This window comes from Phascolarctos cinereus, unplaced genomic scaffold (assembly GCF_003287225.1).
Source record: "Phascolarctos cinereus isolate Bilbo 61053 unplaced genomic scaffold, phaCin_HiC Scaffold_7;HRSCAF=346, whole genome shotgun sequence".
NCBI classification, from domain to species: Eukaryota; Metazoa; Chordata; class Mammalia; order Diprotodontia; family Phascolarctidae; genus Phascolarctos; species Phascolarctos cinereus.
In genome coordinates, this window is record NW_027556180.1 from 113990331 (window position 1) to 114017832 (window position 27502).

The window sequence follows — 27502 nt, forward strand, 5'->3', positions numbered from 1 at the left end:
TATTTGCCATCAAGAACCTTATTCCTACTAAGGGGAGTGAGAGAAAATCAGACATGTATACAGATAAATATACTAAGAGGTAGGAATGCAATAGCAAAGGGGGAAAGGGAGAGATCAAGATAGTACTCTCAGGATATTTGAAGGACAGAAAACATGCCAGGGAGGAAAAGAAGGGTTCTGGAAAACAGAGGTCAAGAGGAATTTCATCACAATCATCACTGTCAAATTGCTCAAGGCATGGAGTGGGGAGAGTACGTATTAAGTTTAGGAAACAGTGAATAATCCAGAGACATGAAGCATATGAAGGGGAATGGTGAGGTTTGGAATGGTCAGTAGGATTCAGATTGTGAAGGAGCTTAAATGTCCTTCCTAACAGTTGTACATTATTGTGGATAGAAAGTTAGCCTGGGAGACAGAAAGATCTGATTTCAAGTGCTACTTCTGACACATACCAGCTGTGCTACCATGAACAAGTAATTTAACTTCACAGTCAAGTCTCTACGAGAATAAGCTATAGATAGTTGTATCATTGAAGGGGTCAGGGAGTCAGTCAAAATAGTTCTGACCAAAAAAAAAAAAAGAAAGAAAATAAAAAAGCAGTAAATGTTTGTTGTTAAATATTATACAGTTTCTCAATAACATCATACTCTCTTGGGTTGGAAAAAAATGTCCTATTCTAGCTTAAGTTATTGTAATTTCATCCCAGTTTATAGAAACCCAACATGTGAAAATCTAGATTTGTATAATAAATGAAAGGGACTTGATTTGATTTACAAATCACCTTCTGATTCTTATCAATGCATTTGTGAATTCCTCAAGTATATTTGAAAATAACGTTGGTTTGGCAAAATTTAATTAAAAGAAAATTTCTCAAAGGCAGTAAGAATATAAGGTAATGATAAAAGGTAGAATAAATTTTTGTATATATTTCAATAAAAATTACTTGTTGTTTAGCATCTTAAAATTATCCTTATTCCATTGATCATTTTTTCCCTAAGACAGAATGAATTCAGTTAAATTACTAGTCAAGATGACTCTATTTAATATTCTTTTTCTCTTTCAAAAATGAATCCTTCTTTAATGAAACTTCATCACATAATTTTAAAAGTAAAGTCAATGGAGGTAAAACTCAGACATACATCTTTCAAAATACTTGCGGTTTTACACTCTCAGAGTTTCTTTTTGATTTCTCTTTTCCTTCTTCTCCTTGCATTTAACTTTAGATTCCTCCTTCTTTCCCAGATCTACAACTCTAACTTGCCCTTATCAATTCTCTCCTTAGATGGTCTATAAATAGAAGTGGATTCTTCTAATGTGTCTGACCTTCTCATATTATTTTTTGATGTTAGAATTTAAAAAATACATTTCCCAGAGAGAAATTATGTATATTGAATAAAGGGTGAACAAGGACATTTATCCCCAACTCAATTTGATTTTTATCTTAATGAGAGTCAAAAGTTTATCTGCCCCAGAATTTTTTCTTTATCAACTCTCTCTGACAAAAATCTCTTTTCTTATTTAAGATGACAATATGATCCAATTACTACTCATAGATTTTAGAGGCTACAATGAAAAATCAGCAACTACTGCAAAAAGGAATCATAAAACATTAATTATCTTAAATTAAAGTGATGGCTTTTTGGAAACACACTGAGGAATATTCAGTGGTCTATAAATAGTAAGCTGATTGACAAGCAATATAAATTTACCTATTTAGTTATTTATTTTAAAAAAAGGAATTTTCTTGGAAAGATATACAGAAATAGCAAAGATCAGCGATCAACAAAAAAGATAGGAGTCAAACTGAGTATTTTTCATGAGCAACAAACCCTTCTCTAAAGTTATTTCAAAGGGGACAGCTAGGTGGCGCAGTGGATAGAGAACCAGCCCTGGAGTCAGGAGGACTTGAAGTCAAATGACACCTCAGACACATAACACTTACTAGCTGTGTGACCCTGGGTAAGTCACTTAACCCCACTGCCTTGCCAAAATAATAATAATAATAATAATAATAATAATAATAATAATAATAATAATAATGATAAAAATTGTTTCAAAGCAAAGCAGCAGCCCAAGTTTTTCTTAGCTCTGAGACTGAGCCGAAGTAACCTAGAGATCATAAAACAAAGGACTCTACAAAACAGATCCAATATATATCCTCCCTCAAAGGCAATTAGGTACTATTGAATGTAGCTTAGAAAAAAAAAATCCCTGGAGTCAGGAAAACCTGGATTCACTGGCTGCCTCTGACACATATTATCGTTGTGACTATGTATGAGTCATTTAAATGATAAGCAATAAATAATGAGTAATGAACAATAAAATGAATTTCATTTCCACTTTAGCATACTCATATCACTGGTATAGACATAATCCCTCCTCCTTAATTAGAAATTATTTTCAAATAGCTAAAATCAATTCAACAAGTTAAAAGATTCCACCTAGGAAGTGATAAATTATCAACATTGTGTTGTAGCCCACTGCAGAACTTTAAAGACTGAGTCTTAGTGTATAACTAACATGGACTACCTCTATCCCACTTATGTGGACTTATATCATTTTAAGAATAGGCCCCTTTCTTATTAGTAATCTAATTCTATACCATGCGCATTGCCATGACACAAGGTACACATTATTGAATTACTCTATGTTTTCAAGGGCTCTCAGCAAAAGATCTTCCATATTATTTTTGTGTCTGCCCTAAAAACCTATATCCATGCCATAAATTCCTGGATTATTTCTTTTAAAAGGCAAACTGCTAAACTGGCATGGATATATGCATAGCTTCTAGAGGATCATTTTTTTTAAACTGACTTAAAATCAATTCTATTTTTTAAAATATGCTATAGTAGTCTATAAGGTGATATAGCAGTTGGATTCCTTTTATGAAACTATCTTTGAAAGCTACATATTTGCAGATTTAGAAACTCATTTTGCATCTGTAATTTATTCTGAAGTTGTCAATGTACCTGTTCTGTAGTCTTTAAAATTTTACTACAACCTTTGGCCAAGAGCAGTCAAATTTAACCTGATAAATTATTGCTACAATCATGAAATTTAAAGAAACACAAATCCACATTTGACGATTAAAATGAAGCCTCTCTTGATTAAGAACCAACTTCTTTTAAGGAAGTTGATGGTCTTTAAGTTTCTTTAATGATCTGCATTGACATTATAGATATCCCCATGATATTGGCCCTGTATTATCCAGTTCACATTATTTTTTGTGTTACTTATGGAATTTATTAAAATGTTACATGAAAATGTTATTGCAGATAGGATTACCTTCCAATGACTAAAATGATCATTTTGATTTCAGTTTTTCAGTTTTTATATATTTTATAATAGCACATCATTTAGATCAAGGGTTAGGAGAATCAAGAGGGCTCCACTGGTATCCTTATTATACCAGGAGAAAAGGCAGCAATTGGATCAATGCTCTGTGTCAAAATGAGGGGGGATACATGGACAAGAGTGGCAAAACATTGGTAGCCTTGGCTAAGTTGTGATCTCTTTCCACTTATTTTCCCATAGGCTTCTAAACCCTCTGTGATCTGACATCCAGTCTCATAATTCAACTGAAATTGTCTTCTCCAAAATTAAAAAAATGATCTCTTAATTGTCAAATACAAATGCCTTTTTTCAGTTCTTACCCTTCTTGAAATGTTGACAAAATTTAGACAGTGTTATATCATCTTCCTTATCTTGGAGGACTCCAAGATCTATATATACAGCCCTATCTTCTCTACTGAGTTACAGCCATGCATCACCATCCTTTTGGACATCTCGAACTTAGTGTCCTTTAGACATCTCAAATTCAAAATAACCCAAATAGAACTCAGTATTGCCCTGAACCCTCCTCTGTTTCAAACTTTCCTGTTACTGTGAAGAATACTATCACCTTTCCAGTCATCCAGGTTCACAATCTCAATGTTGTCCTTGAATTTAAACTATTTCCCTCATATCTTGTGGGGTGTCACCCCACTTGACAATCCATTGGAAAATCTTTTCATTTCCATCTATACAACAATCTCTCCACTCACATGGTCACAACCCTAGTTCAAGACCTCATGCTTGTCTCTTTCTTGGAAAATTAAAATGGCCTCTAAGATCTTCCTGCCTCAAATCTATCCCCATTGCAATTCTTCCTGTATTTAGCTGACATACTGATTCTTTTGAAGTATATGGCTGACCACGTCATTCTCTTAGTCACTGAGCTCTAGTGATATTTTTTTAACCTCCAGGATGAAATATAATCTGTGTCAGGCTTTTAACACCCTCCAAATCTTAGGGCTTGGAAGTGCTAAAGCAGATAGTAGTGTCCTAGTTAAATATCCTTCTTTCAGGAAACTACTAAATAATGATCATATGTATGATATAATATATCCTATTTTAAAAGAATTTTGAAAAGGAAATACACTGCAACCTCATATTAATTCATTCAAAAATCTATCAGCATTAACTACCAGGAAGCTGTGAAAAATAAATGCATTGTGCAAATGAGATAATATTTGCAAAAGCATGTAGCACAATGCCTGGCACATAGTAGGTGTGATATAAGTGCTTATTTCCTTTATCCTCCTATTTGTGCTATTGTTTGGAAATAGGCAGATGGGAGGGAACCAAAGTCTCTGTTTCTGGATAACCATTCTCAATTTCCTCCCTCTTCTCCACCCAAAATATTTTTTTTCTCTTGGTTCTCAAACTAATCCATTTCTCTTTCCCCTAGCATTCAGGTCACATTGATAACCCATCTAAACTTGATGCAGATTGATATAATAGAAATATCACTGAACTGGGAGATCTGGGACCTGAGTTCACATAGTGGCCCTGTTTTCTTAGGTAAGCCACATAACACTCTTTTCCTCAGGTTCACATCTGAAAAAAGAGGATGTTTGACCAGATGACCTTTTAAGTGCCTGCAGTTCTAGATCTATAATTTTAAAACATGGAAAAAATCCCCTTGCTTCCTTGCTTATTTTAGTCAAAACATGTAGACGTTCCCCCCACCCTCCCAAAGAAACTAAATGAAAAGAAAACAAAGACTGGAAAACATAGACATGAATTAGTCTGCAGAGTAAAGATTTCTTATCCTACTTTTAACTAATGTTGATACAGCAATTAGTTTGACTGGGGAAGGTTAAAGTTTATACTCAGCTCAATCTAGAATGGATTCTATACAAAGATGTTCTACCTTTTGATTCTAGGTTGAGTTTCTGGTTGGATCACAATTGTGCTCAGGGCCTGCAACTCAGCTTGACCTTTGGACACATGCTCCTCAGGTTTCTTACCTATGACCCAGGGTTGTGAAATAACTCCAGTCTATAGTTGTTGTGAGCCTTATATATGTTCCCTGAAAAATCATCTAGAATGATGACAATTTCTTCACCCCAAAGATTGCTTCTTGAATACTGATCATCTTGCAATGACTTCATAGTTAATTCCTCTTAAACCATACTTCTAAGAACTGCTGTAAAATTAGTGATAGCAAAGAGGATAGTGTGCTGGGCTTAGAGTCTGGGAGACATGGATTGTAATCTTGCCTCTGACACTAATTAGTAGTGTGACCTTAGACAAGTGGCTTAAACTTACTTTCTATATGACTCAAATGATTCCTTAGGACTTACCTCTTCACTCAAAGATGAAGTATGATCTGTGTTCATAGAAGAAGATCTTTATACTGACCAAAATCATAGAGCCTCCAGTTAAGCTAATATCAGTCCTCTGACTGTATCAAAAGTGTCGTATCCTGGATAGTGAATGTCTTTTCTTGGAATCTCTCCAGATTATCTTTTTTGGCTCATCAAGTCTAGTCAAGGTGATTCCTTGATGTGTGGTCTTCCAGAATGTTATAATTAGAGACTTGCAATACCAAAGTAGATAACACATATGCAAAAAAACCAAAAATACAAAAAAACAAAAAACAGACAAAACTTTGTTTACAGGAAGATAAGGATTATTCCTTTAAATCTGAGAGAAATGATTTTTAATAACCAATAATTTGGGGAGATTCAGCTTTCCCCCCCCCCTTTTTTTAAATCCTTATTTCAAGACCTCAGTATTTGAAGGCTGAGCTAAGTTTCTCTATTCAGACCCCACCCAGGTGGGGCAGACATCCTGTTCCACTCAGGTTTGGGTGGGCATAAATTATTTGAACAGATTGTCCAAATCTGGGGGTAAATGAAGAAGTAAATGACATAATCAAAGTTCAGGTCCAGCCCCTCATTGTCATATTCATTCTCTCATTAATTGTTAACCAATCAAAGTTGATTGCTACCCTCAGGGAATACCTACTCTTCTAATGGCTTGCTGCCATGACTGTCTTTGGTCTAAGAAAGAGATGCCAAATGCAGACATTATTAATAAAATTATCAAATTACTCAGAAATTATGTCTCTTGAACCTTTTACAACAGTACAAACCCAACCTTCTATTAGTGGTCTTATAAAATATTATCATTACACTTTTAAAACATTAAAATACCTTAATAACATGACACAAATAATAGGCTTAATTTCCACCAGAAAAAGAGAAGGATCATTCCTTTACAATCAAAATATAGGCTTATTTAATTTGATTTTATCCTTAATGGATAAAGAGAAGAATTAATATTTACCTTTTATATGACCAATCAGTTCTTGTGTTTTCTGACACCAATATTTATTAAATCACCCATATATATGATTTTGTGTGTAGGATGAATAAGAACAGTGAATTTGATCTTTCCTCCATAGGTCTTTTTTTTTAATATTCTTTATGACTTTCTTTTGATCTTCACACTCTTTTTTTCTCTGGATTTTATTGTCTAGCTGTGGTGCCCATGAGCAAAAATAACATATTAGCAAAGGGATTTCCACAGATGAGACAATGAGAAATAACTCAAAAGTTTAACATTTATGATCACATTTAGTCATTTCAGCACTCTGATCATTTTTAATACAGTACATTTGTCAATTATGAACATTAAATTTTGTTTAGTCCTTGCAAGGCCTTTTTAATTTTATAATTTTTGTACTGTTTCTTTTTTCCAGGATATACATATGTGTTGACTTGTACTTGACTGTTACTTCATTCCAGTTATTTCAATACAACTTTAGACCAAATTATGTAAATCTAAGTAGTCCAGCTTTATAATTTTGGGGATGTAGGTGTGGATGTATACATCTATATATGTGTGTACATATGTATGCATGTATATGCACATGATACATATGTGTTTGTGTATATGTATTGTATGTATTCACACACACGTACAAACACACACACCTAGCTTTAGGCCTCAGACTAAAACAACTCATAGATCTGTTGAGGTCACAGATTCTGAATGATTACCAAAGTATGCTAACTTTTATTTTAGACTGCAGCCAAAGAGAGTGGCTTTTAGCAGGGTGGTATTACAGTGTCACACGTTCAGGTGGTATGTATTATACCAGTCTGTCATTTTGAAGCCTCATGACCCAAGTAAAGAAATGTGGTAAATAAAGTTTAAAAAAAAAAGGCAAGGATATGGCAGTGATGTGCCAGTGACTTGAAGATATATACTTTCTAAGATAGAAATGAATTAAGATACAAAATTATACCCGACATGAACCGAGAGGCTATGACAAATAGTGGCTTGGCAATAAAGGGTGTATGTATGGAATGTGAGAGGTAAGTCCTAGGACTCTTCCCAACTCCTCCATAGTCTGTTTCCACTTAAGGTCCCATCTTCATCTGGATGAAACCCTAAGGTAGAAATCCTAGCTGTACTAAAACACTCATTTAGATAGGCTCCTCGTAAATAAAACCATCTCCTTCATTCATAAGCAAGCGAATAAATGAATACATCTTGCTTCAGAATAGTTAAGGATCCATTATTGAAAACCACAATTTATTTTGTCATAGGAATTGTATTGCACAAAGTAAAAATACTTGACTCCATAGTTCCTTTACTGTGATGAGTACTGATAAAAATTATGTTTCATTGAATACTCTGTGTCACAAAAATTTCCACAAAACTGAGAAAATGTTGACAATTCCTTGTTATACTCTTAAAATTCTTAACTTTCAAATTCAATAATTTTTGGAAGAACTCTTCAGTAGTCTTTGGAAAAGCATTCTTTTTTTTTCCTGGACAAATCACACTATTTTAAATAATTAACATGTACATAAACTGAAACAATATATATTAATAGTGATTAATTACTGAGTTTTGAACTGAGGCTGCAATTAATCATGAACAAAGAGCCAACACACTATGAAAGCTTAAGAATGTACAAAATCCATCAAATGCAATCACTAAGTGCTTTGTCTAGTGAGGGAATCATACACACAAACATATATATCTCTATCTATCTATCTATCTATCTATCTATCTGTCTGTCTGTCTGTCTGTCTATCTATCTATCTATCTACAAATACAATCAAATTCAGCCAGCAATAGAAAGATCTTCAAGTTACTCATTATCTACAGTCCAATGGGATTCCCAAGATCCTAATAATAAAAATGTTTATCTAGTAAGAATTTTATATTTGTTTACAGAATATATATGACTAAGTGGTGTGTGTCATAAAGATCTGTAAAGCTGCTATGCTATCTTCATATTTGGAAACTTTTGTATTTTATATGATTTTTTCCAAAAAAAAACCCACCCTAATTATAGAGTAGGTAATTTACTTCCATTACCTTTATTTAGTGATTCTTTCTTAATTCACATACTCCATATTTGCTCTAAAATTCTCAGGTTCATAAAAACAATAAAGAAAAGTTATCTCCAAATCAAGTACATTCACTTTTAATGGTGCAATTGCTAGAAAAAAGTGATCAATGTTATTTCCAGTCAAAAAAGTTAAAGCTTTGAACCTAGTGGATTAAGTAAGTTTACTTAGCTTTGTGTGTTAATTTTATGTACTTTGAAACAGAAATTCTTCACCTGGGGTCTTCAAGCCCCAAAGAGGTCCTGGAAGAGATTTCAGGGGATCCATGAACATGGATGTGAAAAAAATACATCTTTATTATCATTAACCTCCAACTGAAATTTTGTATTTTCTTCAATTATGAATACAAACAGCAACCACTATTTTGAGAAGGGTTCTGTTGTATTTCACCAGATTTTCAAAGAAGTTGATGGCACAAGAGAAGATAAAGAATGTAAAGACTCTTCTACCAGACTTTGGTTGTTTTTTTTTTTTCTGGAATATTTGATTCTCATAAAGCATGCACAACAAAACATATTTAGCCCAATCTTTTTTTAAAAGTAATATTACATTGTAGACTATTGAAATAGAGTGTCAAAAAGTATCTGTAAGATTTCTCAATACAAAAATGATTATTTTGTGCAACTAAGTAGAATATATGATTTTAAAGCATTAGTGATATTCCCAAAAAATAAGAGTAAAAAAAAAAAGAATTAGCCAAAGAAAATACAAAATTAGTACTGAACACCTTCTGGAAGCTTTTTACTTTCCTAAAATTATATTGATATAAATCATATTGCTATTTCATTTTGGATTTTAAAAGTTCACACTCAAAGAAAACTATGGAATAAAACTTGGAGAAGTTAGTCATATCTTAATATAATTTTAAGAAAAAATCTTGCTTTTACTAGATGGTTCGAAATTTATATGGCAAAATGTACACTTTATATTTATTTGGCATAATGTACCTTAACCCTTGGTTAAATAACAACTGTATAATGGGAAACATTTGCATAATATGCACATATTTTAAATAAGTGCAAATGAGAAGATGTTATAAGGGAGAAACTACTGCAATGCCTCCGGCAAAAAGATAAAAATGTGATGACATATTTAATGCTATATTTATGTTTTGATTCTATTGACTTGATAAAGAGCATCAAACTACAATTTGAACTTAAAAAAAAAGTTATCCCTGTTCCCACTGATTTCTTTACGAACTCTTAGCATTCATTATTTCTCTAGTCATAAAACTAACACCAGAAGTTGATTTGTCTATAGTCCAACTTGCAAGAGAAGCTCTATGAAGCATCATGAAGCATTAAGGACTAAAGTCTTTTAACTCATACACATAAACGGTACATGGGATATTACACCATAATAATAGGTAATTTCTCTCAACATTTAAAATCAGAAGTATTAATGGGTTTAATTTTCTCTCTGTCCAAGGGAATGAACAGTCCAAAGGGTCTTGTTTTCAAACTTCCTCTTTTTGTGACTTGGTACTTGGTTAGCAACCAAGCACAGCTATTTCAAATACTCCAGATCAATATTCATCATAGCTGAAGGCTGTCTTAGTCTTAGCTAGCACCAGGATTCAGGAATAACTTTGAGCAGAAAAGGAAAGGGACAAGGATTTGGGAATTGAGCATTACAATAATATGACTACAAATATATCTAAAAGAGGTTGCTCTCTGAGGTCAATGACATATATCAAAAGTTTGGTTTCAAGATTATTTAAGAAATAAAGAGCAAAGTTTCATTGCAAATGCATTTCTCATTTCTTTTGCCCATAAAGTTCATGTTAGGTCCCAAATTTGGCAATCACCTCTCAAATAAAACCTCCAATTTTCAATTCCAAGTATGTCCATTAAGGACCAAAGAAGAAATCTGTCACTTTGTAAAGGCCTATCAGTGCTGACAATACTTTCTCTGATGTTTTTCTTCTTTAATAACATGACATTTACCAATATTGTCTCGTTGAAGCTCTTACCAGTTTCAATTCTTTTGTAGAAAAATACCCTCTAGCCCCTCTCAAATAGTGTTGCAAATCAAGACACTGACATTCCAGATAACTAAGTAATAAAACTGGACGGTACCAATCAATGAGTTTAATTTTGCTAAAATATTTGCATAGCACCAGAGGCAGATGTTCCTGAACCTGAGACAACCTAGATCAAGGTTGCAAAAAAACCTAGCACAAGCATAGAAACCTTATACCTGAAGGTTATATGGTCTGCCAAATCAATAACTAAAAATATCTGACAAAAGAACAGGCATCATCCAACATCACTTACAAACATTTAATAACAATACAATTGGGTGACAAGATGAAGCCTGAAAAATCTGAGCCAAAGATCATTATCTGGAAAGTTTAGGCCCCTGAAAGGCTAAATAGGGAAAACAAACAAACAAAAACTGAAGACACCCTGCTGTTGTTATGGAAACTTGAGGATGTTCTGGTTGCCCCAAGGAAGTTACTGTACCTGTGTCCACATCCTTCACCTGTTGCCTGGAGAGAGTCCACAGACTCAACTTTCATCTCTTGAAGGACCAAGGTTTTTTCATGTTCTCCAGTAAACTCCATGCCCGGCACCACCTCTTCCTCCAGGGACTCCACATAAAAGACTGTCCGAGGAGGATGCTGCTGACTCTGACCAGGTAATCCTTGATGCAGTCTGGTGGCAGAGGGGGCCGGGGTGCCATTGAGTGGATTGGAGGACGAGGAGGAGGAGGAAGAGGAAGAGGAGGAGGAGGAAGAAGAAGAGGACGACGAAGAGGATGGCTTTTTCCAGAAGGTACTCCCGCTGCCCCTCTCCTGGCTTTTCAGCAGACGGCTCTGGCTTGGCCCCCAGTGCTCAAAGCTGCCACTGCTGTCCTGTTGGAGACAGCTGCCCCCCGCCGGCCCGCCTGGGGAAGAAGGGTGGCTGAAGAGTTTCCAGCGGAGTCTCAAGATGTGTTTCACATCAAAGTCTTTTCTCCCGGAGCCTGACATGCTTTCCAGAAGGAAGAGAGAAGCGGAGAGAGCCAACAGCAGCCAAGGCAAGGAAAGATAGGTAAGGGCGAGAGTCTGGGCAGTGCAGGGTAAAAGAAGGCAAGAGAAAGAAAACAGTCTGCTGCCTTTTGGACACGGACCGCGAGTGAATGCCACTGCCGGGCTGAGTGTCCAGCCACTAGCTATGAACTGCCTCCTGGCGAAAGGAGCGCGTACCGCGGGACCGCGGCTCTACAGCTGTTTCTTCTTCCTCAGCCCGTTTGAGCTGGAGATCTAGACAGAAGCCCAGGTCTGGAGAGAGAAGAGAGATTTCAGGAATCCCTCGCAAAACCCGCGAGGTGCAAAGGAGGAGAGGGAAGTAGAGTAAAAGAAGGGGGCAACGGAGGCGGCTCTGGGAGAGATGCGCTCAGAGAGCCAAGAGGGAGAGGGGAGGTCTGTGCGCGCACCCGCACGCACAGTTGGAGGCGCAGGCTGGCCTCGGACAGCAGCGAGATAACCCCTAATCAGAGGCACCGGAGCAACAGAGCCCCAGCTCGGACGCGATCGGCCGCCTCCTCCTGAAGCAGTGGGGACTCCAGTTCCTCTGGCAGTCAGCTGCCCAGAGTTCAGAGCCTGGGAGAGCGCCGAGGGCGAGCGAAAACTCGCCTGAGCGCTCTGCCCCCAGCCGTAAAGCGTGCGTCGGCTATTCCTCCGCTGGCTCTCAGGGGAGGTTATCTGTGCTAGCCGAGAGACGGCTAACAAGATAGAAGGGCATCTCTTTATACTCAGCTTCCTCTGCGTCACCCCCCTCCCCAGTTAGAGAAAGAGAAAGAAGAAAAGATAAAGAAAAAGAGAGAAAGGGGGGCGCTTATAAAGCTTTTAAGGTCCTCACAGTACAATTTTCTATCAGCCTCTGAGCCTCCCCCTCCCCCGTAAGTGATGCAGATGTGCACTGGGGCCTATACAGAAAGGCAGAGGGAGGGAGGGAAGGCTTCAATCTTCTTTATGCAAGTAAGTCTGCAGGTCTGATTGTTCCCTGGTGTGGGTCCTGTCACCCATTGAATTCTTCCCCCCTTCCTTAACGACATTGCTACCAGGGCAATAAAAGTAAAACAAACAGAGGCATTATGCTTTGGCATCAGGGACCCACCAAAGCATGAATCTTAGCAGCCTAAACTTAATAGACTGGGATCAGTGTGCAGGTTGCAGGTTAATGACTTACAGTATCTAGAGAGCGGTACTCATTAGCTTCTTGCCTTAGTTTTCAGGCAGTAGGAATAAATGCCAGACTGAGAGGCGCTGAGTGTCAGAGGACAGCGATGCCACCCGCCGGCCTCCTACCTTCTGATCCTGCCATTAATGCGCACAGACGGTGCTGCACCCTTGGGAGGTGAAGTCACAACACAGAAATTGGCTGATGGACAGCTGCCCACATGGGAGGAGTTTTGCAAAACAGTGCATTTGGGATCTAGGCACAGAATAAAAGCTTTTTCTGGGGAAAACTAAATGGAACAAAATGGCAAAAGTGTAATGAAAAGTATTCATTTTCAACCCCAAAAAAATCATCTGAAAAAATTCACGGGATGCTGTAGGCAGCAAAAAAAAAAAAATCTGTATTCATTGCCTCTTTACTTGGAGAAGTTTAGTTTGGAGAAGAAAATGATTCTTTTTCTTCATAAAAATATTGGGAGAGGTCACTCCTCTCTAGATAATACTACTCTTGCTGTCTTTGCCTTCGGCTTTAGTGTGCTAACAGAATCCTTTCTTGTTAACCCTTAGATAAGGCCTTGGTTAAGGCCAGTGGAACCAAAGAACAGTGAGTTTTCCAACAAAGACGCTGTTCCCCATTCATGAAAATTTCAAGTCTCAGCCACTCCCAAGGGAGGCCAGGTGTCAAACATTAAAGAAGTACTTCATTACTAGTGAGTCATTTTATCATTGAATAGTTGATCTAGTCATAAACTCACTAAAGAATATGTAGCCTGGCCTAGACAAAGTTGGACATTTTAATAAAACAGGAAATTCAGCCCAAAAGCCCAGCTTTCCAAGAAAAAAAACCCCACAAAATTGCATTTTAGTTTGTACTAACATCTTAATACATTTGAATTTGCCAAATTACAAATTATCCCCTCAAGAGCATAGATATACATACAACAAAACAATACAAAAATAGCAATTAATTTATCACAGTCATGTCCTTCCTGGTTGTTATTCTCTGACACCAGTATTATAAAGGAGTTCCATTGGATTACTGTTAAAAGTGCTATAATCTTTTCACTCACACAACAAAAAGCAAGCAAACAAACAAACAAACAAAAAACCAAGCCAAGATTTGCTTTATCTACCTACATACAAGGAAAATGACAAACATTTGACAGTTGGCAATTAATGTCTACTTGGCTATTGCTGAGCAATTAATTTTTTTTAAAGTATTGCCAGTATCCTTCAGCCCAATATTTTTTAGCTATATAGAGAAGTAATGATAAAAAAAAAAGTCTAGCTAAGAAAACTAGCCATGTTGACAAGTAGTTTATTAAGTTAAAACTCATTAAAATCATGAAAAGCAATGGATTTGGGCTTTAATCAATAAATTCCTGAAATGTGTGAATGAAATTAGAATTACTCAAAGGAAAAGACTATTCCCTGAGGAACTCACAAATTATGTATTCTGCTTACATTTAAGTAAGTCTTAAGAAATCATCTAATATAGTATATGAGGGGATAGGGAAATAATGGTTTCTTATTATAACCTGATCTTGCATTACTTAGATTTCTTTGGGGGAAATTATATCAGGTGAAATTTGTCTATCAAATAATATTCCGTCACTGACTTCCACTGGCATATAAGAAATTCAGGGCCAAAGGGAAACACAAAAGTATCTATTCCCATAGTTACACATAAATATATCACCTAAGCACCCTCACATTTGCTTCAAAGTATTTTTTTTCTGGATCCATATTTAATACTAGTCAAAATGATTCCTTGATTGGAATGATTGGTCACTCCGAGCTCTCTGAGAAATGTCTAAGTGAACACAGTCTACAATCATGGTTTCCTTTGATAGTTTTAAGAAAAAAAAATAAGTTAAATGTGCAAGGAATCCTCATAATTATTTAATATTCAAAATATGTACATTAATAAGAACATTACCATTACACCTACTATGTTAAGTGCTTTACAAATATTATCTTAATCCTCAAAACAAGCCTGAAAAGTAGGTGCTATTATTATCATTCCTGTTTTAAAATTAAGAAAACTCATGTGAATATGTTATGACTTGCCTGAGGCACCCAATTAGTAAGTGTCTGAGGTTACATTTGAACTCACATCTTCCTTATTATATGTCCTACATTATCCACTGTGCTACCTAGCTGCCTAACGTATACACATATATATATATATATATATATATATATATATGTATACATATATATATATATATGTATACATATATATATATATGTATACATATATAGTAGCATTCATTCAAGTTGTAATGGAAGATCTACTGAACTATGAATGTACATATAGACTCCAACTGCTCTTTCTAATCATATTACATACTACTCTCCTTCACAGACCCTATAGCAAAGGAAGTCCCTCCAATTTTTTTTTTCATCTGGCTCACATAACATACTTCATTCCCCCTCCCCATGCTTTGCACAGGCTGTCTCTGTGTCTGGAATGCACTCCCTCCTCAATTCTCTGCCTGTTAGAAACAGTAACATCCTCCAAAGCTCAAGTCAAGCATGACTTTCTTCTACAGGAAACTATCATTATTCTCCCACCTGCTAGAAACTCTCCTTTCCACTAATTTTCATTTTCTCCTCTCTCCTGATAAATATGAGTTCCTTGAGAACAAGTACTGCTTCATATATATACATATATATATATATATACACATATATACACACACATACATATATATTCAGCACTTAGAATAGTGCTTGTTGCATAGTATTCAATAATAAATGATTGATTATGTAATGCACATACTAAATGATCCAATGTTCATTCATTTCCTTATTAATTCAACAAACATCTACTAAGTGCCTATGCATTGTACTAGATTCTTGGGGTAGCTAGGTAAAATAGGGAATAGAGTGCCAGGCTGGAGTCAGGAAGACCTGAATCCTGAGTTCAAATCCAGCCTCAGTTGTTTACTAGCTGTGTCATTTTGGGCAAGTCACTTAAGCCTGTTTCCTCATCTGTAAATGAGCTTGAGAAGGAAATGGCAAACCACTCCAGTGGGTCATGAAGACTCAGACATGACTGAAACAACTCCACAGCAACACAACGCTAGGTTCAGGGGATTTACAGGTACCCTTGCTTTAGAGAATTCCCACTATAATGTGATGAGTACCCAGGGTGAATTCAAAGAACACATAGAACAGATCAGTAACAACTTTGGTGGGAAAGCTATGGAAGAAGTGGTGTTTGACCTGGACCTTGAAGGATACATAGAATACGAACAGATAGAAATAGGAAGAAAAGAAGCTGAATATTCTATGTTTAGAGAGTAGAAAAAGCCATGGAAATGGAACAGTGATGAACGTGTTTAAGGATGTCAGGTATTCCTGTTTAACTAGAGCATAGCTTATGTGAAGAAGGACTGTGTGAAATAAATGTAGATGAGTCAGAGCATAAAGGTCATAGGATAACAGTTCTAGTGTTAGAAGAAATCTTAGAGGTCATCCAGTTCAACCTCCTCATTTTTATAGATGAGGTAAGCGAGGCCTAGAGAGATCATATGACTTGCCCAAAATCACCCAGTTAGTAATGAACAATACAAGCATATCAACCCCAGGGATTGTGATATCAAGTTCAATGTTTTTTTTTTTCTGTTTAATCTGATTTATTCACATTTCCCCATAACTTTCCTGAGTTTAGACAAACAACTAAATAATCATGTCCTGATTTGTAACATTTGCTGATTTCTGAGGAGTAAATGCTTCCACTGAAAATTTAACCATTGATACCACAGAGTAGCTAGGAGCTGCCTCAAGGATACCACTGATTCATAGGCATCTACACATGTATACACACATACACATATGCTCATATACATATGTACTTCACATTTACCAAGGAAGGATTCTGCATCTTGTATTTATGCTTCATATCATACAGGTAGACATTGATTCTTTTTTTAAATTTTTTTAATATAAATTTATTTATTTTTAGTTTTCAACATTTATTTCCACAAGATTTTGAGTTCCAAATTTTCACCCCATCTCGCTTCTCCCCCTACCCCAAGATGGCATGCATTCTGAATACCCCTTTCTCTAGTCTGCCTTCTCTTTTATCTCTCTCCCCCCCTTTCTCTTATCTCCTTCCCCTTCTATTTTCCTGTAGGGCAGGATAGATTTCTGTACCCAATTTCTTGTATTTCTTATTTCCCAGTGCATGTGAAAATTTTTTTTAAACATGTTTTTAAAACTTTGGTTCCAAATTTTTCCCTTCCTCCCTCCCCACCCACCCTCATTGAAAAGGCAAGCAACTCAATATAGGTTATACATGTGCAGTTATGCAAAACACTTCCATAGTAGACATGTAAAAATCTATTTCCCTTAATCCTATCCTTCCCCCCCATTTATTCTATTCTTTCTTTTGACCCTGTCCCTCCTCAGAAGTATTTGCTTCTGATTACCCCTTTCCCAATCTGCCCTCCTCTCTATCATCCCCCTGCTCTCTTGTCCCCTTACCCCCTATTTTCCTGTAGGGTAAGACAGATTTCCATACCCAATTGAATGTGTATGTTATTCCTCCTTAAGCCAAATCCTATGAGAATAAGATTCATCATTCCCTCTCACCCCCCATTTCCCCTCCACTGTAAGAGACTTTTCTTTTCTGTTTTTTTTGTGAGATAATTTACCCCATTCTACCTCTCCCTTTCTTCTTCTCCTAGTATAATCCTCTCTCATCCCTTAATTTTATTCTCCAGATATGACCCCTTAATCTTCAACTCACCCTGTGCCCTCTATCTATCTATCTATCTACATACATATAATTTTCCTTCCAACTACCCTAATACTGACAAAGGTCTCATGAGTTATAAATATCATCTTTCCATGCAGGAATGTAAACAGTTCAACCTTAATAAGTCTCTTATGATTTCTCTTTCCTGTTTACCTCTTCATGTTCCACTTGAGTCCTGTATTTGAAAGTCAAATTTTCTATTCAGCTCTGGTCTTTTCATCAAGAATGCTTGAAAGTCCTCTATTTCACTGAATGACCATTTTTTCCCCTGAAGGATTATACTCAGTTTTGCTGGGTAGGTGATTCTTGGTTGTAATCCTATCTCCTTTGCCCTCTGGAATATTATATTCCATGCCCTGGTCCTTTAATGTAGAAGCTGCTAAATCTTGTGTTATCCTGATTGTGTTTCCACAGTACTTGAATTGTTTCTTCTGGCAGCTTGTAATATTTTCTCCTTGACCTGGGAACTCTGGAATTTGTCTACAATATTCCTGGGAGTTTTCCTTTGGGGATCTCTTTCAGGAGAATAGTGGATTCTTTCAATTTCTATTTTGCCATCTGGTTCTAAAATATCAGGGCAGTTTTCCTTGATAATTTCTTGAAAGATGATGTCTAGGCTCTTTTTTTGATCATGGCTTTCAGATAGTCCAATAATTTTTAAATTCTCTCTCCTGGATCTATTTTCCAGGTCAGTTGTTTTTCCAATGAGATATTTCACATTGTTCTATTTTTCATTCTTTTGGATTTGTTTTACAGTGTCTTGATTTCTCATAAAGTCACTAGCCTCCGATTGCTCTATTCTAATTTTTAAGGAAGTATTTTCTTCAGTAATCTTTTGGACTTCCTTTTCCATTTGGCCAATTTTTCTTTTTAGGGCATTCTTCTCCTCATTGGCTTTTTGGACCTCTTTTGCCATTTGGGTTAGGCTATTTTTTAAGGTGTTATTTTCTTCAGTATTTTTTTGGGTCTCCTTTAGCAAGCTGTTGACTTGTTTTTCATGATTTTCTTGCATCACTCTCATTTATCTTCCCAGTTTTTCCTCTACTTCTCTTACATGCTTCTCAAAATCTCTTTTGAGTTCTTCCAAGGCCTGGGACTGATTCATATTTTTCTTGTAGGTTTTGGATGTAGGAGCTTTGACTTTGTTGTCTTCTTCTGGTTGTATGTTTTAATCTTCTTTGTCACCAAAGTAAGATAATATAGTCTGACTCTTTTTGCACTGCTTGCTCATGATCCCAGCCAATTACTTGAGTTTTAAACTCTTTGTTAAGGTAAAAGTCTACTTCCAATGTGGAGAATGTACTGGCCCAAGCTTTTGGGTTTATACAGCTGTTTTCAGAGATACTTGTAGGGTCCTGTAAATTTTCAGTTCTTGCAAGATGGTAAGATAAGGGGTGAGGTGGTTACTCCTTTCCTGGCCTGTGCTCTGGTCTATTAGTGACCACAAGCACCCCTTTCTGTCCTGGAACTGTGAAGAAGGTTTTCTCTTCACAGCCACTTACAAGCTCCACCAGGCCAGCATCAGTGTGCTTCCTCACCACAGAACCGCAGCCCAGAACTGTGACCCATATCCAAGCACAGGCAAAGCAAGGGTTTCCTGCCTCAGCACTGGCAAAGACATCCCAGCAATCCCCCTCTGATCAGCCACTGAATTCCACCTCAGTTGGTGGGCCTGAAGCTCAGGACGCAGACACCACCCCTGCGCCTGTGCTCTGAGCTCTGTGCTCTGAGACCTAGCTCCTCTCTCACCTCAGAAACAGACTTTTCCAACTGACCTTCTAAGTTGTCTTTGGTGTTCGTTGATTGAGAAGTCTGAAAACAACCACAGTTGCCTGGGATTCAGTCCTCTGAGGCCTGCTCTAGGTTTGCTATGGCCTGTGCGCCCACTCCACACTCCACTCCTTTCCCCACTTGGCACGATATACCTTTCTTTTCAATCATCCAGATTGTCTTGGGCTGGAAATTTACTTCACTATGCCTTTTTATGGGTTCTGCTGCTTTAGAATTTGTTTAGAGCAATTTTTTATAGGTATTTGGAAGGGTTTGGGGGACAGCTCAAGCAAGTTGGCTCTGTCCCCTCAATTTTTTTTTTTTTGGTTTTTGTTTGTTTTTTTGTTTGTTTTTTTCTACTTTAGGACAATTGGAAACAATTATACTGAAATAAGGAAGCAAATAATTTTAGGTTGAATTTATTCAATAAATATTATCATGGAGTCATTGGAAGTCTTTGGATCTACAGACCTGTGTGTTATGAAAAATGATGTTAGTATAGTGAAAAGGGTAGAAAAGTAAAGACAACTGAGTTTGAGTCTTGGATCTGCTACTTCCTACCTGTGTGACCTTGAACAAGTCCTTTCACTGAGCTTCAGTATACAGAGAATAACAATAATTAAAGTAGCTACATTCTAGAAATGTTGTGATGAGTAAATTTGGGTAAAATGTAAAGGTTATATACCAACCTTATCATTGTTAATGGCAAGAGCAGATAGATTGAATAATGAAAAGGCTGATGCTTGCTGCCAAAGAGGCACTTACCTTACTCAGTTTTTTAAAGAAAAATTTCCTGATCAACCTCACACTTTACCTCTCTCCTCAATCCTTGTATACTCTTTTTCTATTATATTATTTCACTTTTTTTTTGTTTTCCACTTTCTTATGCTATCTTATGTGTCAATTCTTCTTCCAATGAAATAATGGAGGAAAATCTACATCAGTAAGGACTGGGTCTTTAGCTTGCTTTATGCCTTTTTTTTATTATCCTTGCTCTTCAGTTGCTAAAACAGAATGGGGAACACAGTAAACCTTCTGCAAATGCTTGTTGTATATATGGTTGCACCATTGTCCTACCATCCAAAGTTAGTGAAAGTTTCTGTTCAAATGCATAATCATCACTGTGTATTAATATGGAATATTGAAGAATAGCATAATTAAACAATGTCTCAGCTTGGAGATACATGAAATCTTCTAAGAGTTTACAATTTATTTTGTTGATGAAGGAAATAAATCTCAGAGAGGGGAAGTGACTTTCCCAAAGTTACACAAGTAGAATATGGTAGAGCCAAGACTAGAACTCATAGGTTTATAAAAGTTAAAGGGAAAAAAGAACCCCAAACCCAAACAATCAAAAACTGTTAGCAACCTAAATTTCCAGTAATTGGGGATTAGCTAAACACATTAGGGTGCATCTAAGCAATGGGATATTTGATCTTTATAAAGAATGACAAACAAAAAGAATATAACCCATCTGGATAGGTCCATGTATAGTTAGATAGTCAATTAGCAATTTTAAGTACCTACTAAGTGCCAGAAATAGCATCAAGCCTTGAGATACAAAGAAAGATTGAAAAAAAAAAACAGTCCCTGATCTCAAATAACTCAGAATCTCATGGTGGAGCCAGAAAGTTGTGTACAAACACCATATTCATAGAATAAATTGAAATAGTATCAAAAGGAATACGCCAAGATGAAGGAAGACTGGAAAATGATTATGTTATAGTTTAAAAAGGGCAAAAAAGTAACAGTCTAGATTTCATACAAATGTTTAATGCATTGGGTATGCCCTTGGGTAGAATAGAAGAAAAATGGTGCATCAATTAGGGCATAGCTAACTTGTAGTACAGAAATTATATTATACAATTCATTTTTTTTTCCTGTATTGGGGTTTGGCCTATCATAGCCATACTGTGTTCATTTTAAAATATTCCCTGCAGAGTATGAAGGGATACTCCATCTTCAGGAAAATAAATGGATGGAACCTGTTCAGATCTTAATCAGTCTTTATTTTAAGTACACATTAGTTAAATAGCCATGAAGTGACTGCTTAAATAAACGTGTGTAGGTGTTAATTGATCTCCAGGGATATTAGAAATCTACTCTACTTCTTTAGCTTCTTTGAAGTTCTATTTCTCTCTAGCAAAAATGAGTGTATTTAAGACATTCGTGTCCTTGAGTCAAGACTTTATGATCAAATGTATAAAGCCAAAACTGAAATTCAATTATTCACTTAAAATTATTATATTCACCTACCTATGCTCATAACAAAGTTAACCTGTATTTCACCTGGAAGCACTATTATTTACTAAATCTTTTGTGTAGAATGCTCAAGTTGGGAGAAAATAAGTTTTGTTTTCTTTCATTAGGTTTAGGATAATATTTATATGAGGTAAAGGCATATTGGTTGCACAGTGCGTAGAGCACTGGTCCTGGAGTCAGAAAGACCTGAGTTCAAATGTGACCCCAGATGCTTACCAGCTGTGTGACCCTGGGTAAGTCATTTAAACAATTTGCCTCAGTTTCCTCATCTGCAAATTGGAGATAATTATGGCAACTACCTCCCAAAATTATGCACTAAAATAATTTATGATCACCTCTTTGCCTCTTTTTTTTTTTGTGGGGGGAAAGGGTGTTAAGAATTCTCTAAAACATAATTGTGAAAGAAACTTTTACTCCTTTTTCCCCTTCAGTATTTTTATGATGTGACCTTTTGTATTTAAATGTCCACTTGGAATTTATTATTATTCTAAATGGTGTTAAGTATTATCTACACAAATCTTTGCCAAGGTGTTGTTGAGTTTCCCCATTAGTTTTTGTAAAATAAAGAGTCCTTACCAAAATATTTTCTGTTCCTATGTTTATTCATATTGGCTTATTGAATTAATTAGGCCTGATTATTCCTTATCCACTCTGTTCCACTAGGCAGCCTACTTTTCTGATTTTTTGTTTTTGGTTTTAGCAGTACCAAATAGTTTTGGTGATTATTTCAGTATAATACAACTCCAAATCTGGAAGTGTTATCATTGCTACCATTTTTTTCCAATATTCCCCTTCAAACTTGTTTCACCAAATGAATTTCACTATTAATTTGTCAAGTTTTATAAAGTTACCTCTTGGCAATCTAATTCTTGTGGTACTAAATTTGTAGATAAAGTTAGTTAATATCAATATTTAATTATATTGGTATAGCTGAAGTATAAACAATGAATATTCCTCTAATTAATACATTTTATGTTTTAAATTTTTCGTTGTATTTACATAAGCCTCAAGTGTGATTTAGATAGAATGACTTTTATCTCTGGCTCTTATCATTTTTTGACTCTCAGATATTTACACATTTTATAGATATTGAAAAACAATTCAATTTTCCATTATTTTTCCTGGTGTTGATTGTTGATGAACAGAAATCCTAATTCTTCAATTTATTGTTTATTGTTGTTCATTATAGAATCTATAAATATTCTTAATTGGCATTATTCCTCCTTCTCCCAGGTTAGTAAACAATCATACCATCCACAAATTGGGATAATTTTGTCTTCTTATTATTGATCTCTATGCCTTTAATACATATACTTTATTGCTATTGGTATCATTGATAGAATCATACTAATCAATAGTAGGAAAAGGAGGTATCATTGCTTTACCCCTATCTTTATTGGTACATATTCTAATATTTTCTCATTGTGAATAATTAATAATGCTAACATTTAACATTTCAGTTTTATTTTTTTCATTAATTCTTTGTAGGGACTTTTGCATAAATGAGTGGTGGACTTTGTCAAAGGCTTTTTCAAGTTCTACTGTTTCAAGTTCCAGTGACAAGGCTTTTTCAAGTTCTACTGATATAATCTACTGAAAATGTTTGGATTTGTAATGTAATGTTATGTTATTTTCATAATGTTAATGTATATTTATATCCAGGGGGATAAAATCAGCCTGATGATAATTATTTTTAATATACTGCCTCCATCTTTGTTTCTAGATATTTTTTATATCAATGTTCTTTAGTATAATTAATCTAAAGCTCATTTTCTCCAAGTTATCTCTTCTTCATTTAGATATTAGGAACTTTATGAAAGTAGGTTAGAAGCATAATTGCTTTCTCAATTCATGAATATAGGTTGTATAGCATAGTCATTAATTATTATTTCTAAATCTGTGTAGACTTCAACATTTTACCCTTCTTTGTTTTTTTTAAGTTATTTAATTTTGTAAGATTCTGCCCTGTCTATTTTGTTCTTTTTATTTCCTTTTCTGTCTTTTTAACCAGTGCCAAATGATTTTGATGATTGTTGCTTTATAATGTACTTTGAGCTCATTTATTATTATCTTGGCATAACCCAGTCATAAGCACTAGATATACTTCCAGTTATTTCAGTTCTTTAGGTCTTAACATTTAAAAAGTGTTCCTATATGTAATAGTGTGCATTCTTGGTATAAATCTAACATGGTTATAATAAGTAATTTTTGGGCTAACTGCCATATTCTTTTAGCCAAAATTTTATTGAATATTTTGAATGAATATTAATTAATAATATTTGTCTTCAGTTTCCTTTTTCTTTTTTTAGTTTTCTGTCTTCCCTGGTTTAGGTATTAGGACTATAATTGTCTAATAAAAGTTCAATAAAATATTTCCTCTCTCAAATTTTGACAATCATTTGTGTAGCATACATATTATTATTTTTTTAATTCTGGCAGAATTATCCTATCAATCCATCTGTACAGTTATTGACACTCCCTGCCCTCCCTACTAGTTACTTTGTAACTATTTAAATTTCTTTTTCTGAAACTAGAATATTTAAGATATCTAACTAGTGTTAATTTATAAATTTTATATATTACAGATAATCCTCTATTTCTTTTGATTATTGGTTTTGTTGGTGGTAAGCTCATACATTAGGTACTGATAATTATTTAGCAATATAAATATCTCCTCTTTTTGCCTATGAGCTTGGTCTTGAATAGGTGAGTATGTGAATTAATTCAAGGAAGAATAAAAGTGCAGTAAATATGATACCATATGATGTCTATGTCAGTAGCTGGGAAGCATAAGTTCCATGTAACTCCCTTTAAGGGGAAAAAAGGTAAGTGTGAGGAAAAAGATTGAGAAGGAGAATTAAACCTTAATGCTTTTTAACTATTTAGGGTGAGATTGGATTAATAAAAACTAAATTAACATATTGACTAGAATTATAAAGGGAGTCAACTAGAGTAATTATCATGTTAGGAAACAATCTAAAAAAGAAACTTGAATTACAGTATAGTATATAGCAAAGCACAGCCAGAAAGGAAAAAAATGATGCAAGTGAAAATGCAAGGGCAGAGTAGCTTATAAGTAGATTAATTGTACATATTCCATCTTCTTTGCTAAGTTACACTGTCAGTGAATTTCCAACCCAACACAGAACTTCAAAGACTTGGATATGATATACTGTATAGAACTTAAGAATTGTTTCTCATTATCTTTTCTCCAATTAATGGGTACATCTCCAGATGAAGATGAAAGGTGAAATTACCTGGGGCTCTGTTCTAGGGCATTATTAACCGTAGAAGGAATAGAATTCCAACTCCTATACCTAAAGTAAAGCTATTATATGTTTTTTTTGATTGACAACTGTCACTTCTCCACTCACTGCTTCTTCACAGTAAGATCCTGACCCATTCACTTGTATGCTGTCATATAGTGGAGAGAATTATGGAGTCTAGGGCACATGCCTGAATGAGGGAGATTTTCCAAGAACATTTTGGCAGCCCTAGTTATTTAGTCTTTGAAGTATTTGTGTGTGTCTCTCTGTGTATATACTCATATAACCTATTTTAAATGAATCAGAAGAGAGAGTATAGACCAGAATTCTTAGTCATGGTGTTGCTTTTCAATTTTAATCATTCATTTGCTATGCAACTTGTAAGACAGAAATATTCTTTATGGGTTTTTTTAATATATTCTAAAATCTGTAAGCATGAGACGGGTGATTCACTTTCATTTTTAAATATAAGATATATATAACTGATTTACAAAACAAATGAAATATAAATATAAGCCATGACTCTAGAATAAAGCTGGAATGGACCTTGGAGATTATCTAGTTCCCTCTCCTCATTTTACAGATAAGGATACTGAGGCCTAGAAGGCTGTGACTTGCTCAAAGACTTACAGGTATTAAACGGCAAAGACAACATTTGAACTAAATCTTCTGACTCCAATTCCAATACATTATCCATAGTATGTTATCACTTTCCAGAGAGATGAGAAATAATGAGTAGAGTCTAGCATATAGTAAGCAATTAATAAATGCTTGTTGACTGCCTAAAATTAATTCATATGTGATTTTCTTTTTTTTACTTTTTGAGGTTTGGCTTGAAAATAAGCAGTATTTTTTGAGACTACTTAAGGAAGCAGACTGTTTCTGTCTGATTTTGCTTTTTCCTGCTATTATCCATATCTCCCAGTTCATAATGCTCCCTCAACCCATTGAAAAAAAATACTACTACTAGTGTGCTTTATTGTGTACTACTGGGTTAACAAATGATAGAGCTGGAACAAAATACACACACAATAAATGCTTGTTTTCCAATTGACTGGAATTGCTATTTGGATTCCTTACCCATTCAAGAAATTTATTGAAAAGATTTTGTAATATCTCATTCCTTGTTCCCCAGTTATCATGCCATTTCCCATATCTATCACTGATTCTTGGAATAATGCCTTTCTTCCCTCTTCCTATGAAATTGCTTTTCCCCCTTCTCAGCCCAGATCAATTGCTACTTCAACCATGATCTCCTTGATCCCCACAGGTAGATGTGATACCTTTCTCCTTGAATTTTTCAGGTAACTTTGAACCCTTTTTTGCAGTTCCTGAAATAATTTTATTCCTTATATAAGTCAGATCTGTGTATATATCTCACCTCCCTACTAAATTCTAAGCAAATTCAGGTCTGGCTTGTTTTTATTTTTCTTTATAGCTATAACCTTAGACCAATGCTTTTAATATAGTAGGTATCTAATCCATATTTATTGAATTAAGTTGAATTATCAAATAAAATGCAGTAAAAAAAACAACTTTCCTTTCAGAAGGAACAATCACATTTATAATTGTTTTTTATCTGTTTCTTTTTGATTATTTGCTTATTTATGGAGACTGTGTTTCCCTATCCCTTCTAGGCTAGACTTGCAGAAGTGGGTCATTCACAAGCCAGGTCCCTCTACTGATATAAATATAATCTTCACCTTCTCTGTTTCCAACCTGGGCTGGTTCACACATATTTAGGCAGCCTGGTTAGCCAGTGGATGTGGGTGCCACAGAGGCTCAGCATATTGGTGATACAGTTAGGACAACCAATCAACTTTAGCTTCACTGTAGCTCAAAACTTCAGAGCTTAACCAGTCTCCTTGGTAGCAGTTATTATAGGCATAAATTGTCACAATTCTATTTCCTTGTAATTTATTTTGAAATAAAATGGTACTTAGAATACTTAATATAAATACTATAATTTGGAATCAGTCTGTTAACAAGCATTTGATAAATGCTTAATATTTGTCAGGCCCTAGGGATACAAAGAAAAGCATGGTTAAGGTTTAGATTCTGTTTAATGAAGCTTTATCTTTTAGAAAGTGCAAACTACATATGCTATAAATTCCTATTTTTAAATGCATGAAACAGATTATTTCTAAACAAAATAACATGTTTTTATTATCTAAAGGTATTTTATATGCATTCTTCTCAAACAAAACAATAAACAGACAGTTGTATCAGAATGGTAAAGCAATAATAAATACTCATTGCTCTCCTTCAGGTACAATTGAGATCCCTTACCCACAACATTCCACTTCCTTTTTCACCTTTTTACAAGTTATCTTCTTAGACAAGATAGTACTCCCTCTTTGTATCTTCCTTTTAGAATGTCTATTTTCTTTTAAAATTTAGCTTAAACACCACCACCTAAGTGGTACATAGTTTGTTTCTATTTATAATGTATATGTACTATTTCTTCTGATAGAATATGTTTCCTGAGGGCAGGGACTGTTTTGTTTTTATCTTTTCACCCTTAGTAGCCAGCAAGATGTCTGCATTTAATAGATGCTTAGTAATTATTCATTGA

General features: G+C 35.2%; 1 protein-coding gene across 1 annotated transcript in view; it reads right to left on the bottom strand.

Moving 5' to 3' along the window:
- The window catches only part of KLHL1 (kelch like family member 1), a 535364-nt gene extending 523055 nt beyond the window's left edge, over positions 1-12309 (bottom strand). Inside the window, exon 1 of the mRNA XM_020992473.1 lies at positions 11162-12309. Coding sequence (XP_020848132.1) covers positions 11162-11670 — 509 coding nt within the window. The 5' untranslated portion in view covers positions 11671-12309. The remainder of the gene's footprint in view (positions 1-11161) is intronic.
- Positions 12310-27502: the final 15193 nt, after the last annotated feature.